Genomic DNA, 17,384 nt, shown 5'->3' with positions numbered 1-17,384 from the left:
CATTACTTTCCTTGAGATTAGTTTGCTGCACTCTGTTTATCTCAATAATGACTGACTCAGTCTGACTACTCAAACTGTTTTGACTCTCAGGTAAAGAAAAAATAGAAAAAATAAACATGTTGACTTTATAAACTAGTTTTAAAAAAACTAATCGGGTTATGTGGGCTAACAAATGAAGGTTTTTGTGCTTTTTGGACAGGTTTCAGTGGTTGTTCTAAATCTGCCTGCTGGGAAGCTGTCTTGTTTGCTGTTGTTTTAATAGTAGTTTTAACTACTATTCTTTAATCTGCTAATGTGTCGACAAATCCAAATGATCCCAAAGACAATAATGAAAAATGACTTGAATGTTTTAGCAGCATTTTCTCTCATTCAAAGTATTTCAGGCTTAAGGCCTGGCCAAGCAAGTTTTCCAAATGAATCGGTGCCAAATACCTGAGTCAGAGCCTACGCACAAAGAAAAATCCACTGAAGCTCACATAACAAATTAGGCTATTATGTGATTTCTTTCTAAGTGATTTTGTTCCCGTCTCTGTGTGGTCTGCCTCAAGTCTTTTGTTCAGTACTGTATATTTTTGGCATGAATCAATGAAAGTTTTCTGCACACTGTACATCACATCTCAATGATATTTACTGGAGATCTGCAAACCCATGCAGGCACAGCAAAGCTTTCTTAACGAGACTGCAGTGCTAACAGTCCACCACTGATCCGATCAAGTCACTGTACTGAACCTCTTTGCTAAAATGTCAATGATGGTGCATTTCGAAGCTTTTTGTAGCATTATTTTAGAAAAATACAGCCTGCTGTCGTATACAGATCGCTGAGGACGTCTGGGCTTCGGTTCTGGTGAGTTAAAGTCTGTATTTGTTCAGTCTGTCACTTAGCATTAATAAGCAGTTAGCATCAATAATATACACTCTATGAGAACACTTGCCAAAGATCTTTCAGATGGCTCTGGTAGTTGTGACTGTGCCAAATATGAACTAGTGAGTGTTTCCAACAAAATAAACATGTGGGTCAGCCCACATAAAGTAAATACATAGTACTGAAACAATTTGCTTACTACCTAGCCTTCATGGAGAAAACTCTTTTTGATAACCAGATGAAGAATAATTAGATTTCTCCACTTCAAACTTCAAAGTACAATAAACTCACACTTCTATGTACATGCCAACAATATTACCATCTACTGATAGTGACGCTAAAGAAATTTAAACCTAAAATTGTTTAACACATCAGCTACAATTTTTTGATGATAACACCATAAACCTTGAAATTTCTCAACATTTAAATATAAAAGGTAAAAGGAATAAAAAAAGAAATACAGTGATCATCATTGTGTTAGAGCGATACAACAGGAAAGAAAAAGGATACGGAAATTACTCCTTTTGGAGCTCTGCATTGACACACAGCTTTGCCCGTGTATATTTATTTGTGTTTGTTGACAATGAAAAGTAAACAACTGGGGGGGAAAAGTCTACTTCTGAGTAGAAAATAAGAATTAAAAGGACGGGTATGTTTCACCAAAACCCATTTTATACCCAACACCTGTTTAACAGAAAACAGCTTTTTAAACAGCCTGTTTTTGGTTTTAGGATACAGGGCAATAGTGCAGTAAAAGAAAAACATGTGACTATGTATCCACCAAATATAACTGTTTCCCAGCTTGCACATGGCATAATGTGAAAATATCTTTTCAATATAAAAGTCATTAGTCTAAAAAAAATGAATCTACATTATTTCTAAAAGTAGTTTTGCTCAGTTTAGACAATTAAGCCTATAAAACAAGGCGGCTCTCGGTTCTGAATGTCTTTCTTTGTGTTTTTTCATTGTGTCATGACTGTGAGACTCAAACCATTATGGGCTCTTCTCTATCCCTGATGTATTTGCATGTGTGCTAATTTTATCTGAGCTATGTGAGTGTGAGAATCTGAAGCTGGAGAAACCCTTCTCACATTAGTCATACTCACATGTATTAACACAAGCTGCAGTTTACTCTTCACAAGCCTCATACAAAAACCCACGGTTCAAATTATCTTATCAAATTCAGATGACTGGTTTTGATTGTAAACTTACAATACTGGATTTGATTGGCTCCAGCCTCCCCGGTGATCCTGAATTGGATAACCGGAAGAGGATGGATGGATGCATGAAAGTCATGGTAATTATTTAACTTATTTGCCTATTATATCAGCTACAACTGATCTGTAACACCAATATTTATACATATTCATTTGGAATTTCATAATTGCATTAGCCAAGCATATTGTAGCTGAAATTTGCTTTTAAGACATTAAACCCATAAAAGCTGATCCCTGGACTCACTGTTTGAGAGAATGGGGCTTGTAGTGTAAAACTACCTTGAGTCTTTGTGGCAGTCAGTATGACAAAAGAGCTGAGTTACATAAATGTACACATTTGAACACTTTGACTTAATTAAAACAATTAAATGCCTCCCTGCTGAGGCAATTTTGTTTTATCAATGATGCAAGAGAAGGGAAACAAAACATTGCCAGTGTGGTGACTCTTCAGTTTGTGGTGTGTGAACAGCCTTCCTCTTTGTGTCTCATGCTCTCACACTGTTGTTTAATAGAAAATTTAACAAAAGAAAAAAGTTATGTTAAACAGGCTTTTTTCCACACTCCAGTTGAAGACAAGATTAAGGCTTTTTCCCCATTTCAGTCCCAACACTAGTCCTTTAATGTTAAATAGAATGCAAAAGACTGTACGTGCATCTCTTGCTTAGTTACGCACACCTGTCTGTAAGTGACAGCAAGATCTGACAATGAGGTGACAAAATGTTAACAGGATGAGAAATGTGACCATCCTGAGTACTATCACAGCTGTCCTGGTGTCACATGTCTCATAAGTTACTTTTAATTTAAAGATCACAGATTGCACTTTCAAACTATATATATCTTGATTGAACATGTGTACATGTATATTTTCATCATCTCTTTCTCATTCTGTCTTTCTCCTCCTCCAGCATTGCTCTGTCGAATGTCACAAAAATCACACAGTTTGATTACATTCTTACATCATGCATGAGTTTATTCTTAAACTAAGCGACCACTTAAAACACAGCAGCAAAAATAGAAGTGCTTACCAACAGAAATGTTCTTGATGTCCTTAGTATCAGTGTTATTGGACAAAGGTGAAATTCATTGACTCATTTACTTGTATCGAACTCCAAAAGTATCCACAATCACGCCTCGCGTTTAGCGTCTATGCTTACTGACTGTTGTGGTTGTTGGTGTGTGTCTGGCAGTGATCTGCAGAGCTATAGCCGAGTTGTGTGCAACAGCAACCGCAGTTAATAAAAGTATGCTGAAAGCATGAACGAGTGGTCGAGTCTGTCGTGGATCTTTCACAGTAAGAAAACATAACTTACTGCAATCAGCAATCTACTGACATATGGTGGTGACATTTTACACACTGTACACTTAATATAGAGTCTATGAAAAAGAATCCTCCAACATTTAAAGTCTTTAATCGGGTTCACCGGTAACGATCGAATCACGAACCGCGAGAAAGGAGTCATGAGTTTCACGTGGTTGTGGGTAAGTAGCGGTGGCTGCAGTGACTCCAGACTTGCTTGCAGAAGTATGAGATGAGTTTGGCTGTAGTATGGACATATGCCGTGCATCCAGAGTGGGACACGATGACTTGAGAACAGTGTTTTGGATGTAAAATGTCACATTCAGCCATTTGTTTTAAAATTGACCGCAAGCTTCTGTCCATTACTTTTAGTTTTGCCTTTTGAAATCACATGATTCTTTTTGATACACCCTGTTAAGTAGCTATTATTTTATTATTTATTATTTTGTTCTGCTGGCTGTTTTTTTGTGCAAACACAACGTTAAAGACAAGCATTGCATTTAAATTAGTGAACTTTGGCATGAATGGACCATTGCAATCGTTTAGAAAAAACCATGAAGTGGAGTTTGTTTTAACAAAGGCTTTTCCTACAGCTTGAATGTCATTCAGGTGTGCAGTGATATTTTCGATTCTGCAGAGGGCTGTCTTGCTTTAACACCGTGGACAGATTTCTTTTAAACAGGATTAACCCGCTGCACCTACAGGCTACGAATCACTTTAAAAACCCTGAAAGTTGCTGTGACAGTAGTAGAAATGATAAGCAGAGCTATAAATCTAACGGTAGTCGATCAGTGTGAGGAGAAGAAGACAGAGCAATAAAACGATTAAGCTGATACTGACAGACATTAACTGCCGAAGCACCACAGCACCCAGCTTTATGGGGAGTGGGTCACATTTACTTCCTGCTGGATTATGTTAACATAATAAACCGGCTTACTGGACACAGTATGCTTAAGTGTGGAGGGCATAGGCTTGTCTGCATGGAGTGGTGGAGTTAAGTGCAGTTGGATATCAATATAGATGTCACTCCTGGTGACATGTGTTTGACGCATGTATGATGACGTTATGTTTTCCACTGACACTCACACGTTGCCTTCAGAGGCATGAAATGTGGCTTCACATGCCTCAATACTATTGTTGTTGTTGGGTTTCATTAAAGCAGCATGTTGACTGGGCGTCAGCAGTTCAACCTCAGTGCAGATGAAAAATGTCAGTGATGCCAGAGATAACTGAGCTGATTAGTCTTACTGCCACTTTACAGTTACCGTCTATAAAACGGACCTCATCAGTCAAGTCAGCGGACCACGTTCACATGATCAGAAACACAACTCTTCTTCTTGGAGTGAAATCAGACACTACCAACAGATAACACCAGCATAGCTGAGCTGAGATATTTTAGGATCTTCATTGCAAAGATATGATAATCAAAATACCTGCACGCAGTGCCAATGGCTTCTGCTATCACAAGCCACCAAAGTGTGTGCATGTGTGCTCTTTTAGCATGGAGGCCTTCTCACTTCAGATCATCCATATAGGTGCCAGTGCTGCACATTATTAAACAGAATCTGTTATTTTATTATTAACAGAAATTTTGCCAATCATCTGAAAGTCCAGAAAATCAGTTTGTGCAAAAACTAATACACATTAATTACTGTGGTGTTTATTCGAATCATCATTAAAACTAATTTGTTTCTCTTTTTCATTTCACTTTTATTTTACCTGGAGGTTAATTGATATAAGAATTTCTCTTACAGGACAGACGTGGTCAAAGCAACAATCACCACTAACAAACAGAATCTCAGAATCAGATTGCATCACTCTGGCATCAAGACAGCATCCCTCTGAGTGATAATGTGACAACATCCGTTACTTAATTTCTGCTTAATAGAGAGCTGGAGCTTGTCAGGCTCTAACATATTCCACAACATGAGCGATGCCAGATTTCCCCATTTCTATATTTCTTACTGTTTACACTTGTGCTGTTTAGATTGAGTGACCCTCATGCATGCTCCCATATTCACCTGTGCAGATGTAGCACAGCTGCATTGACCTAAACTACTGTCTCACTCTGTTACCTCTGCATCTGAAGATGATGTAGTCTTTCTTCTCTTCTTTGTGGAGAATAATTTCCACAGCCGTCGCCACAGAAAAGTGGCCACCAGACACACACTGCCTAAGATCCAAAGATCTTTATCCCTTAGGAAGTTCTCCATGATGGAAGCCTTCCTCTTCCTCTTCCTGTCCCCGCTGTCTGCCTGCACGGGCTGTCCGTCTTATTTCAGGCTCTTTGCTGGCTTGGGTGGCTGGCAACAAGATGTTGACAAGGGAAGAGGCAGCAGGCCTTATTTATGAAATAGCTAGGCTCCTGTATCATGTAATGCTAAATCGTTTGCTTGCAGCGGTATCAGAAGAGGACAGGGTTTCTGTGGAGTCGAGCCACCCGCCCACCCAGCCACCCATTCACCCTCCACCCGGCTTCCTCCCTACCTCCCACCACAGGACCTAAAAGGAGAGAACACGCTGTCTCTGAGACGAGAAGGGGACAGGTGGTGTAGGGTTCAGGGTGTCGTTGCTGTACGCAGAATCAGATGCCTGCTGCTGTCCCTGCTGCTGCAGGCATGTCAGTGAGACCCCTGTGGTATCCTTTAACTTCAGACACAGCACTTCATACATGTTTCAGCCCTCTTTAGTCTGCCTCCCAGGCAGCCGCTTTTTCCTACTTAAGCCTCACATATAGGCAAAGACAAGTGCATGCATCACTGCAGACACACCTCATGGCAAACAGTTACACAAGCATGCATGACTGGAAACAAACACTTGCAACTGAGTGCTGCTAAATTTGCATTCTCTTCAACAGCACAGGTGACATTAAAACAAGAGCTGAAGCTGAAGTCTTTGTAAGTGCAGTATGGTGTCCATAGTGAGTCAAAGACAGGGAAAAGGGGACCTTCTTTTTAAGGTAATATTGTGTATTAATTACTGGAGGTCACGTAAAAAGGAATATTTGTATGGAACTCTACGTAGTCCTATGAAAAGTGTGTTTACTAGCTTGGATCACCACATTTAGCAACAATAACTTCTCCGTATCACTTTATTATTTGTTTATGCACAGCTCCCTTAAGGTTCAACTACACCATTTCAGTCAGATTGAGGTCTGGATTTTGACCGGGCCATCGCAACATCTTGAGGTTTTCCTTTTTCAGTCCTTCTGCTGCTGATTTGCTGCCGTGCATAGGAACCTTGTTCTGTCGTATGACCAGTTGTGACAAAGTTTCAGTTGTCAGAAAAGCAACACCTCACAACTGACTCTAGAATACTTTGGTATACAGATGAGTTTATGGTAATTTTCTTGACGGCAAGGTGCTCTGGTCCCGTTACTGCTAAAAAGCCCCACCATTAAGGCTTGACAGTTAGCACGAGGTGTTTGTCCTGCTGTTTGGTGTCACTCTGCGTTATGGTCAGACATTTCTACTTTGGTCTTATTTATCCAAAGGACATTGTTTCTGAAGTCTTGTGGTTTGTTCAGATACAACTTTGCAAACCTAGGCCATGTTACCGTGTTTTTTTTAGAGAGAAGAGGCTGTCTCCAGGCAACCCTTCCAAACAAACCACGCATGTTTGTACCCTACAATAATATCTCTCTGTATAATTTCAGGGTCTTTACCTTACCGTGTAAAGCACTTTGAGGTGACTGTTGTTGTGATTTGCCGTTATAAATAAAAATGGGAAGGAACTGAATTGTTCTGACTCTTTGTTATTTTACTGTAATGAACTTGAACATAACACACTAAAGGCGGTTTTATGGTGCAGCAGAGTTTGGTGCGCGCTCCACTCGGGGGATTGCCCATCTGCCTGCAGAGAGATTTTGAGATTTAGCTCCTGTGTTTTTTGCTGACTTTGAGTGAAGTTGCTGGGATGTGAACTCCTGCAAAGACTGTAGCATTGTGTTAACACACCTGAATGCTTCAGCAAACTGCCAAGAATTTTATAGCGCTGCTCGCACTCGCTGTTGATCAGTCAACCGTGTGTATTTTATTATCAGCACCTGGCTGCGATTTATGATTTTAATTCTTCAGGAAGCAGTAAGGGTACACTTATTTAATGTGTAAAATTCTGAATTTATATTAATAATATAATAATGGATTGCATTATATAGCGCTTTTCAAGACTGTCAGAGCACTTTACAATTCCACTATTCATTCACACACTGGTGGAGGCAAGCTACAGTTGTAGCTGCTCTGGGGCAGACTGACAGAAGCGAGGCTGCCATATTGCACCATCGGGCCCTCTGGCAATCACCACTAGGCGGTAGGTGAAGTGTCTTGCCCAAGAAAACAACGACCGAGATTGTCCGAGCCGGGGCTCGAACTGGCAACCTTCCGATTACAAGACGAACTGCCAACACTTGAGCCACGATCGCCCCCTAATTTCACTTTGAAAAGAGGAGAAAGAAAGACAAAAGACTTCTCATGCTTGCCTATCTTTATAGAGTTGTCTTTATAGATCTGGTCAGTTGTACAGTGATAGTGGAACATGTTAATGTTTGTTTTTTTGTGTAAAGTTTTATTTTGCTGTTTTCATGTTTTCAGCTTTTTCTTAAGAATATTTTACTTTGGTGCTTCTAAATGTTTCTTTAAGAGATATTGAGACTTTTTCTTGTCCTCTTTGTCAAAACTTACTTTATCAGTTTGACAAAAGTGTAGAATAGACCTTTTCAAAAAGACAAAGGACTTTACAGGTGTTCACATAATATTGAAGATTCTTCACTGCAGCACTCTAAGGCAAGCTTGATTTAACAAGCAACAACAGTTGGGGGTGGGGGGTTAAGTGGTCATAAATGTTGCTGAGCAGGAACCCTGGGAGGACAAACATTCCCCAGTGGGAATATGAGGAGAACCTCTGCACAAACAGATCAGGGGCAGAAGGGTCAGCATTAGGTAACGATGCTGGTGGATCTGGAAACTAGCCTGCGATATTACGACAACATATAGTTGTTCCTAAGAGACAGTGTTTTGTGGAGCATTGTTGTGTGTAGATTCTATTCCACCACAGGTATAGTGTATTCTTAATTTGTCATTTATTACCTTTAAACTGGCTCCAAAAAGTACGCTGGTACAAACATAAAAGCCATTTTAGGCCTGCGTGTGCGCGCGTGTGTGTGTGTGTAATAATATTCTCCTGAGAAAAGCAAAAACTGGCAGCAATAATGTTGCCATTATCACCAAATTGCCAACTAAGATTTAAAATGTGACATATAAAATATAGCAGGCATCATTAGTTAGTGTACATTATCAGATTTTCTATACTCTGTTAGTCTTGCCCAAAATTGCCATGCAGTTCTCACAGCCTGGGCTTCTGTCATAACGTCTTAGTTCATTGTTTCTTACTCTTACTCTTTTTTGTCGTGCCTACTGTGTTCCTTCTATATTTGCCTTACTGAGCTGAGCTGATTTTCAGTGTTTTTATTGTTTTCCCTCATTCTTTTTGATGCCCCTGTTAGAGTCTTATTGAGTTCACCTGTACTTCATGATCCTTCTTTCTCTCCCTGGTGCATTTTTGTTATTATTCTTTTACATTTTATTAGTTATAAGTTGTCCTGGCACACTAATTTTTCACATTTTACTCCTCGTCTGTGTTGTCTGTCCTCTTGCTTGTGTAATGCACTGGTGTAGCCTCTTTTCAGCATCTAAAAGAGTTTAGCACACAGCTGGAATAGACAAATGATGGAGGGAGGAGGACTCTTGCATTTTAGTGCTTTACAATGTAAATAAACACAAATCGTCTCTTTACATGTGGACTTCAACCACTTGCCTCAGTGGCACACACAACAGTCTGCCGCTTTTTAAAAAGGCTGCTTTGTAAATAATGAATGAAGCATTTACTAATACGTTAATAATGCTTTATAGTGTGTAGTTATTATAAAGTGTTACCATAACAAGTTATTAAAGTTAAAAAATAATTTTGACAAACTAAGATTGACTTAGAAGCAAGCGTATGGACATTGACTGTAGCTCATATTCATAAAGCGATCAATCCTAGAAGTATGTATCCACTTTCTAAATAAGCAGAGCAAAGCAGTCCAGGGCTGCCATCTTGTGGCAACTGGAGCTGTATCCTGTGAAGAGCCAAATTCATTTCAGTGTGTGGTTTTATGTACTGTATGATAGACGGGCAGAGTTGAGGAGGTTCAAGTGAGCAATAAAAAAATTAAATAGACCTGCAGCGCCCTCTAGTGAGCTTGCTGTACTTCACCTGTCAAGGCCTCTTGCATGCCAACCCCAGTCAATGAATGCTACGCTTTCTATGAGGCGCTGTGAACTAGAATAGTGTCTGAGAAGCTGATATTTAATTGTCAGTTGAGTCAGGAGTGAATAGAGAACCTTTTACCTAAGCCGATTAGTGTTGAATAAAACAACACTGAGTGATCCAAATCCAGATCAGTGATTCACCCGATCACAAACCTCAGTGTAATGTGTGAACAATAACAGCGAGGAGTGTAAAATGAGTGCATATTACCTGTTGGTTTCTTCCCTCCAGCTCCACATGTTTGAGCTCCCAGAAACAGCGCATGGTCTCCACCTTCTCCAGGTGTCGGTAGAAGGCCAGGCGGCCCAGGCGGAGGCTGTTGCTGCGGTTGCGGATGGCCTTCAGTCCCTCCATCTTTTCAACAATGGGAGACATGGGTATCGGTGGTGGTACAGCTGATGGGGGAGGTTTTCCATTTTTATTAGCAGAAAGGGACTCGTTACAGGGAGTCTTCTTGTCCGACCTGAAATTATGACAACCAATCATGAACCCACTCGATAAAATCTGCTGTTAGAATCATTAGTCTTAGAAATCAACACAAAAAGATTCAGTTCAGTTTATATTTGTATAGCTTTAAATCACAACAGCAGTCATCTTAGAGTTCATTATATTGTAAAGTAAAGACAATAATAACCTGGATCTCATTCCTCACCACCTCCTGAGAGACAAACATCAATGAAAATCTAATTTGAAACCACATACAGGTAAAATTATAGTTCAATTAAATTAAATTGTATTTATATAGGTCCAAACCACAACAACAGTCACCTCAAGCAACCTTATGATGCAAGAATAAGACCACAGAATAAAGCAGAGAAAGCCCCAACACACGACCCCCTTTTGAGCAAGCACTTGGTAACAGTGGGAAGGAAAACCTCCCTTTTAACAGGAAGAAACCTCTGGCAGAACCATGCAAACAGGCTTTTGTGACTGGTTTGCTAATGGCGGCTCTGAGATATGTAAAATATTAAAATGCCTGTTCTCCCTGATGCCCCCTGATATGAGTTACTGGATCCGCAAATCATTCATCAACAGGCAATGGGTTTTTTTTCCTGAAGGGCAGCTGACAGACAGAAGCACATAAAACACATGCGCAAATGCACAATCACACAACTGAAATCCAGGCTATTTGCACTGCCTTTTAAATACTTTACACACAATACTCTGTCTTTTCCTTTATTAGTATTTTTATGGCTTCAAATTGTTTGAACACTTTTCATCTAAAGTAATGTAGCAGGAAAAAAAATCAATCTGAAGCCTTTGCTTCCACTTTGGACGTTTAGAATATCATGTTAAAATCATCCATCAGGGAATATGATTAAAAAGAAATTCAGAATTAGAACTGAGCCAAGGTGCAGACAAAACGTTGCCACTGTGACTCTAGATAACTGAAAACTTATGATGCAGAGATCATGTAAATATAAACTGACAGACAGCAGTTCTGTTCAGTGATTTGAAAATTGCTTTCCCTGTAGTAATGCCACATGTAATATCAAAAGGATTGATACCTTAGTATTAGCAATATACTCTTGCTCGCTCTAATCTACACTGTTGAAATAGCTGTACATCCCATACGCTTTGATCCAGGCCTCCAGTGTGAAGCAGTATGTCAGATCCAAATGAGATGACTGATGATGTGGTGGAGAAATCCACTCTGACGCCTGCTAGCGACAGCTGGCTTTCTGCTGTGCTCTACCTGTTGAGCCTCTAGGGAAGTCATGGAAGATCACTGGGGATATTTATACCTCTAGAGTGTAAATGTTCCAGCTCTTCTTGACAATTACAGAGGCCAGAGAGTGGCTGCAGTTTCAGCATGGTGCATAAGCCTCTAATGCAACCTGTGTGTAACAGCCAGAGCTGTTCCTCAGCATCAGAGGCTTTCTTGGGGTAGGATTTCAGCTTCAGTGAACCAACAGAGTGGCCATGGATGCACCTGTCACTGCTTCTTATATTGGCCTTTTTTTTTCTTTTTTCTTTTTTTTACATTTGGTGATTTGTTAATAGTGGGGATATATTTAAACTGTATAATTGTTTTCTTTTATTTCTGTTCACCTTTGAATTGGTTTGTGGTAAATTGATCATTTAAACTTAGAGGTAGATGAAAGTGTGAAAATGTTTGAACAAAGTTTGCATATGTAGAATCGCAGGAAAATAACATGTCACTTTTAAAGTGCACTTGTAAGTTGTACTCCCTTCTCCAAGAACTTTCAATGAGACACGTCGTAGAACATTTGTGTGAATACTAATTTGCAAACGATCATTAACAGTTAGAGGCAAAATAGATCAACATCGCTATTAAAAAAACCCCAAATAACTGCATTGCACTTATTTGACTAAATGACTGTATTTATCTACTCGGGATGAGGATGGCAGTTAGCAGGTGGAACACAAAGCATAACTGCAGTTCATGCAAACAATGGACAACATCCTGTACCTGCAGCCTTTTGCTGAGGCGCTTCTCAAAACCAACATCCTATAAAGTGCAATTATTTACAAGCTATGCCTCTGGCTGCCACAAGGCATATCTGGCTTCATAGTTTTTTGGAGCTCACTCTATTTATAGGCAGCAAAGTATTTGAATTGTCAAAATGTCCCGTGACCTGACATTATTAGTACTTTACTTAAACTCAGTCAAGGAGAAAGAAAGAAAAGAGTCACGTGTGATGAATCAATGAAAACATAATATGTAAATAAAGATGTCTGCAGCTCTTTTTTAAAAATAAGAAGTATTTAAAACATCCTGAACGGAAGGAAAGGGAGACTTTGTTCCTGCTTAGCTGAATACAGAAAAATTCCTTCATAATACTGATTCATGGAACCAGCTTTCACAATGACTTTTTAATCAGGTGTGACCACACACAGTGCATATGGCAAAAGAAAACATGTCCACCACTTTATTTGTCAGTAAACCACGACTTCCTTTTACAAATTTCATCCTATTTTATCCTTGAGTGATGCTTAAAAACAAGTTTTGTTGGGGAGTCCATGTAGCTAAATCCATAAATATATTAGGTTTTTAGTGCCTATGAGCAGAACATTGTGAATTTTACATATTACTAATTGAATGCAAGCCTAAAAGCTAAGAACTATTTCTGCCACTCACTGTGAGACACACTGCCAACTGCCCTTCCTGTGGCTTCAAATCTATCTTGAAGAGGGCCTGTTTTGACTGTCAGCTGGTGCTGAGACGGCCCACAGCCCTTGCCTGTCCTGTTTGCTCTGTCAGACAGGCTGACCCTTCGGTCGTTTGTTTTATAGGGCTTTATTTTGGGTTCTCTGTAGTGCAGGGTGAAGGTCAAGGGGCGCGCTATCACCAGATATGGAAAAAACCTCAAATGGTAAAACCATTAGGAGGCATGAGCTATCAAAAGGCTTGTTGCCAGGTGGACAGGAATTAAAACTGATTAGTTTGCTTTCCATTGTGGTCGCTTTGACTCATTCCGGTTGTTGTTTCAGCCGCCCATTACATAAAGGCATTGTGGATGCGGCTGTTTCATGTACCCCCTGGCAGTGAGCATGTCCAAGCACTGCTGTAGTTTGTGTATGTTTGCTTAGCTTGGCGGCATTTAGTAATCCCTCTCTATAAAATGGCAGGGGGGTTCTTATCTGTCTTCTCCATCCTAATCCTTCCATGTAACCGACAGGACAAACTGCATGTGTCTCATAACTCTTAAAGTAGCAATGAATCATGAAGACCCTTGGGACTGTTTGAAGCCTCAAGTGTATGTTTAGATGAGCACCAGAAAACTGTTGGCATCTTTCAAAACCCCCTATGATGCCAAGTTGGCCACAAGGGTACAGTAATAACAGGAGACATCAATGTCCAAACCTGCCTTTGAAACCCAAGCTATAGATCTGAAAAATCTATTCAGATTAACTGTCCATAGTTTTAATATATGTATGATACCAATACTAGCAGGAGGAGACAGAAATGAGGTGTTTTTCAGGTGAAACTATATCTTTGTGTTAGGGATTGTTGCCAAACTCTGTGTCTATACACAGCTGTAGGTTTATTGTAACAGGTTAATTTTACAAAGTACACTGAAAAGAATCACAGTGAGGGACACAATGAAAGACAGTAGCAACAGGTGGCAATAAAACACTCCTCCCTGTCTTTTATGCCTTCTCAAATGATCGCCACAGCACAAATGCTGCCGGAGTAATAAAGTTTCCCATCACTGTAAAGCACTAACAGGGCCATTCATAAATAACCTTAGTGGACCCTAACTGTACCCTAACCTTACTTTAGGACAGCGGTTCCCAAACTTTTTCTGCTAGGCCCCCCTTTGTTTTACAAGAAAAATGTACAAACACATCCTCCAACCACACACACCCATATTTTGCTCCATTGCGTTTATTTCACACCAGATATTTAGTAAACAATTAAGCAAATACAAGTAAACTGCAATAAATTACAGGTAGTAATAAAATAAACTACTAACTCTTTTACGCTACGTCCGCACCTACATGGGTATTTTTGAACACGCAGCTGTTTCGTCCACACGTAAACGGCGTTTGGAATCACCGAAAACTGAGATTTTTAAAACTCCTTTTTTGCGTTTATGTGTGGACGAGGAATACAGAGTTCATTACGCAACGTCAAAGGTATGTGCCCTTTGTCACGTCACGCTGTGCGCCACGTTATTGTTTACATGAGATGAATTGCAGAATGGCAGATAGAGACAAAATACTGTTAATCTGACTATCTGCAGTTTTTACACGCTTACATACACACACGCAGTTACTGTCCCTCCATTTAGAAAGGCAGAGGCGTTATGGTGTAATTATTTTACGTGTAGTTGTTTTTTTTCCCTGTGTAATAATATTCAACATCGCTATTAATACATTTTTCAAAAAATGCCTCTGTGTGCAAAATGGGTTCAAAAACATAAATAACGGTGGGATACTGTTTGTCCGTGATTTGAACTAAGGGAACAAATCGTGGCAGGATCAGCCTGATATTATTTGTATCCCGCTGTAACTTTACTGTATAAAGAACTAACATCTCCAAAATGTCAGGAGTAGTTAGTCATTGCGGGCCCCACAATTTGGTAAGCTCTGCTTTAGGATATCTATATATATCCACTTTTACAATCAGGTAAAATGTCTTTAGCAGTGAAGTGTAGATCTGACATGGATGCCTTTAAAAGACATGGATGCCTTTCTTTTTATAGTGTCCAATACAAACATATGTTTGGGTTCCTTTCAGCTCAAAGACTGGAGCACAGGAAGGAGAATTAATCAACTTTTTCCAAATAGAGCACCGTGTACAGATTTGAGTCACAGTGAACAAATTCTGCACAATCAGTGTTTCTTGTGGCAAATTTTCAAATGCAGATCCAGAAATTATCTGCTGCTAGGTACACACACTTTGTAGTCACACTTAACTAAGATAACATTAAGTGGGGCGAGGAGACACAAAGTCGGCTGCACTTCCGTTTGCTTGCATTGTGTCCACATGTGGATGCATTTGTGTATGCAGGAAGTACCCATGCAGCCATGTGGAGGTAACCTAAGGCCAAGCTCTGTTGGGCCGTGTTTTTATCATGCAGGCATGACACAGAAACACCAATAGGGAAAATGAAAGACCTGTTTTAAGTGTTAGGCCAGAATAGAAGGCCTTGTGCCAGTCGGCTCAAATGGGGGTGGGGTGGTGGCTTGGAATGGACAGTCTTCAATCCCAGGTTGCTATCTTTCTCTCTGGGGCCTCTGCTGTCCTGGTTTAGTAGCTGCATGGAAACAGCCATCAAAGCCTATAAACCACAGGAATGTGGGGGAGGTGTCTGTGTGTCTATATGGAGAGTAGAATATTAGGGAATATTGTCATCCATAATCAACCATATTTGTGCCTTCTCTCACACCAAATGAATGAATAAAAACAGGCTATAATATGTATATTTAAAAAAAAAAACATACAGTATTTAAAAAAGCATAGCTTTTTAAATTTCCTCAGTTAAAGGACGTGCTACTCAACACCAGTGCTGATCACTAATAAAATGAAACAGCAATGCTGAACCTGAATCCCAGTCCACACTGCTTAATTAGAGGGGGCACTCAAGGGGCAGCGGTCATTACAAATGAACAGGCATCAAATTAAAAGAGTTGACCGCCCGACACTATGATATCAAGTGATCAGCAGGTTTATTTTTCTCCATCTAAACTCGACATTCTCTCCTTTTTAGCTTGCCAGCACGCTTTCATCACAGTTAAAGCCAAGGTGTGATCTGCCATCGGACTGTGGAGGTTCTCTGAGGTTGAAGCCAATTTGTTACTGAGCCCAGGCAACCCCAACATTCCATTGCAAGTGCCATATACAATATGCCTACATGCGTATTTAAATGCGTTTTAGGTGCATGGAGTTCATATGAGCACTGCCTTCTCAAAAAATGCGCAAACTATTTGCGGCTGTTGCATTAGACTTTGTGCAATCAAACAGCAGTTTCTCATATATACATGCCTAGTACGTATGCAGACTCTAATCTGATACCCATTAGGCGTATTCAGTGCCCACATCCCCTCCAATCCTTCGTGCTGACAACTACTCAGCAACCCAGGCAGTAACAGAGTGTAACCGTAGAACTTCCACACAGTGCACTTTCCAGTTTCGCCAAGAACAAAGCAGTGCTCTCCTTTTAGTCCACATCAAGAACACCTGCTTTCTGCTTTGAAACAAAGTTAAGTAGACTTCATTAATCAAATGTTCCCAATTTACTGCATTGTTACACATAAATACAGTCATGGGAACCCTTTAACTGTGTAAGAAAGAGATTTGGGATAAAGACTTGTTATATTTTACATTTCAAATATATGTTTTGTTTTTTATTTTTTCAAATAGTTTTTAAGCCAAAGCTTCCCAGAGAGTAAATCTGTCTCACATGCATACAGCATATGGGTAACTGGACAAGCGGCATCTTGCACTTGGTGCAAACGATCCCACAGGAGAAGAGGTGTTAGAATTCAAAACACGGTCATCATGCAAGTTTAATGTTGCTTTGCATTTCTTGCCATTAACAAAAATAGTCACTATCAAAAATGTTTCTTTTACTATTTAAGTCAGGGATTAGAATATGACAGCGGTGAAGGATTTTCCACCTTTCTCCACAGAAAATCCTGCAGTGGTAAGGAAACAACACTCACCCTGGGTGCACATTTGCAATCACCAGAATCTTCTTTTCCTTTCCTCCCATGTCTTTCATGGGTGTGATGGAGTCCGTGTCTCCAGGTTGCCTCTCTTCCTCCACTGGTTTTCGTTTTCTTCACCAGATACTGGATGTGTTGCTTTTATTTTTTTACTTCTCTACATACACGGAGCAGCTAGGACGGAGTGACCAAATGTGACTGACAGACTGACAGATGAGGACAGATAACTCAATGGGAAGCTCTGGCTGCTTGTGGCTATCTGCGCCGGGAGCCACAGCCGCCCCGGGATAAGCACCAGAGGAGGGCGGGTGAGGGAAAAAGAGGGTGTGAGGGAGGAGGGTGGGGGGTGTCTGCTCTGGGACTCAGGGACCACAAGCAGTGAGAGAGTGGAGGAAGTGTTCCAGGGAATGTGGCTTATTATAATGGAATGAGCGGAATGCCAGAGTGCCGTGTGTGTCTGCAAGAGGAGGGATGATAGACTGAGAGAGACAGAGTGGGGGGAAGCAAGAGGTCAAAAGAGGGAGGGAGCAAGGATACAGACTGAGGTTTTAAAAATGTCTAC

The 17,384-nt window shown here is 40.3% G+C and overlaps 1 protein-coding gene across 2 annotated transcripts in view; it reads right to left on the bottom strand.

Moving 5' to 3' along the window:
• mylk4b (myosin light chain kinase family, member 4b) overlaps positions 1–17,108 on the bottom strand; it is a 34,067-nt gene extending 16,959 nt beyond the window's left edge. The window contains exons 1-2 of one of the 2 annotated variants that reach the window (XM_004571765.3): positions 16,820–17,108; positions 9,893–10,145 (exon numbers count right to left, since the gene is read on the bottom strand). In XM_004571765.3, the coding sequence (XP_004571822.1) occupies positions 9,893–10,145; positions 16,820–16,878 (312 nt within the window). In that variant the 5' untranslated portion in view covers positions 16,879–17,108. Of the gene's footprint in view, positions 1–5,451; positions 5,782–9,892; positions 10,146–16,819 lie in introns of those variants that run through there. The other variant, XM_004571766.6, reaches the window with a different exon arrangement.
• Positions 17,109–17,384: the final 276 nt, after the last annotated feature.

This window comes from Maylandia zebra, linkage group LG17 (assembly GCF_041146795.1).
Source record: "Maylandia zebra isolate NMK-2024a linkage group LG17, Mzebra_GT3a, whole genome shotgun sequence".
Taxonomy (NCBI): domain Eukaryota; kingdom Metazoa; phylum Chordata; class Actinopteri; order Cichliformes; family Cichlidae; genus Maylandia; species Maylandia zebra.
Note: the sequence above shows the minus strand (reverse complement) of the source record. Positions and strands in the feature narration are given on the sequence as shown.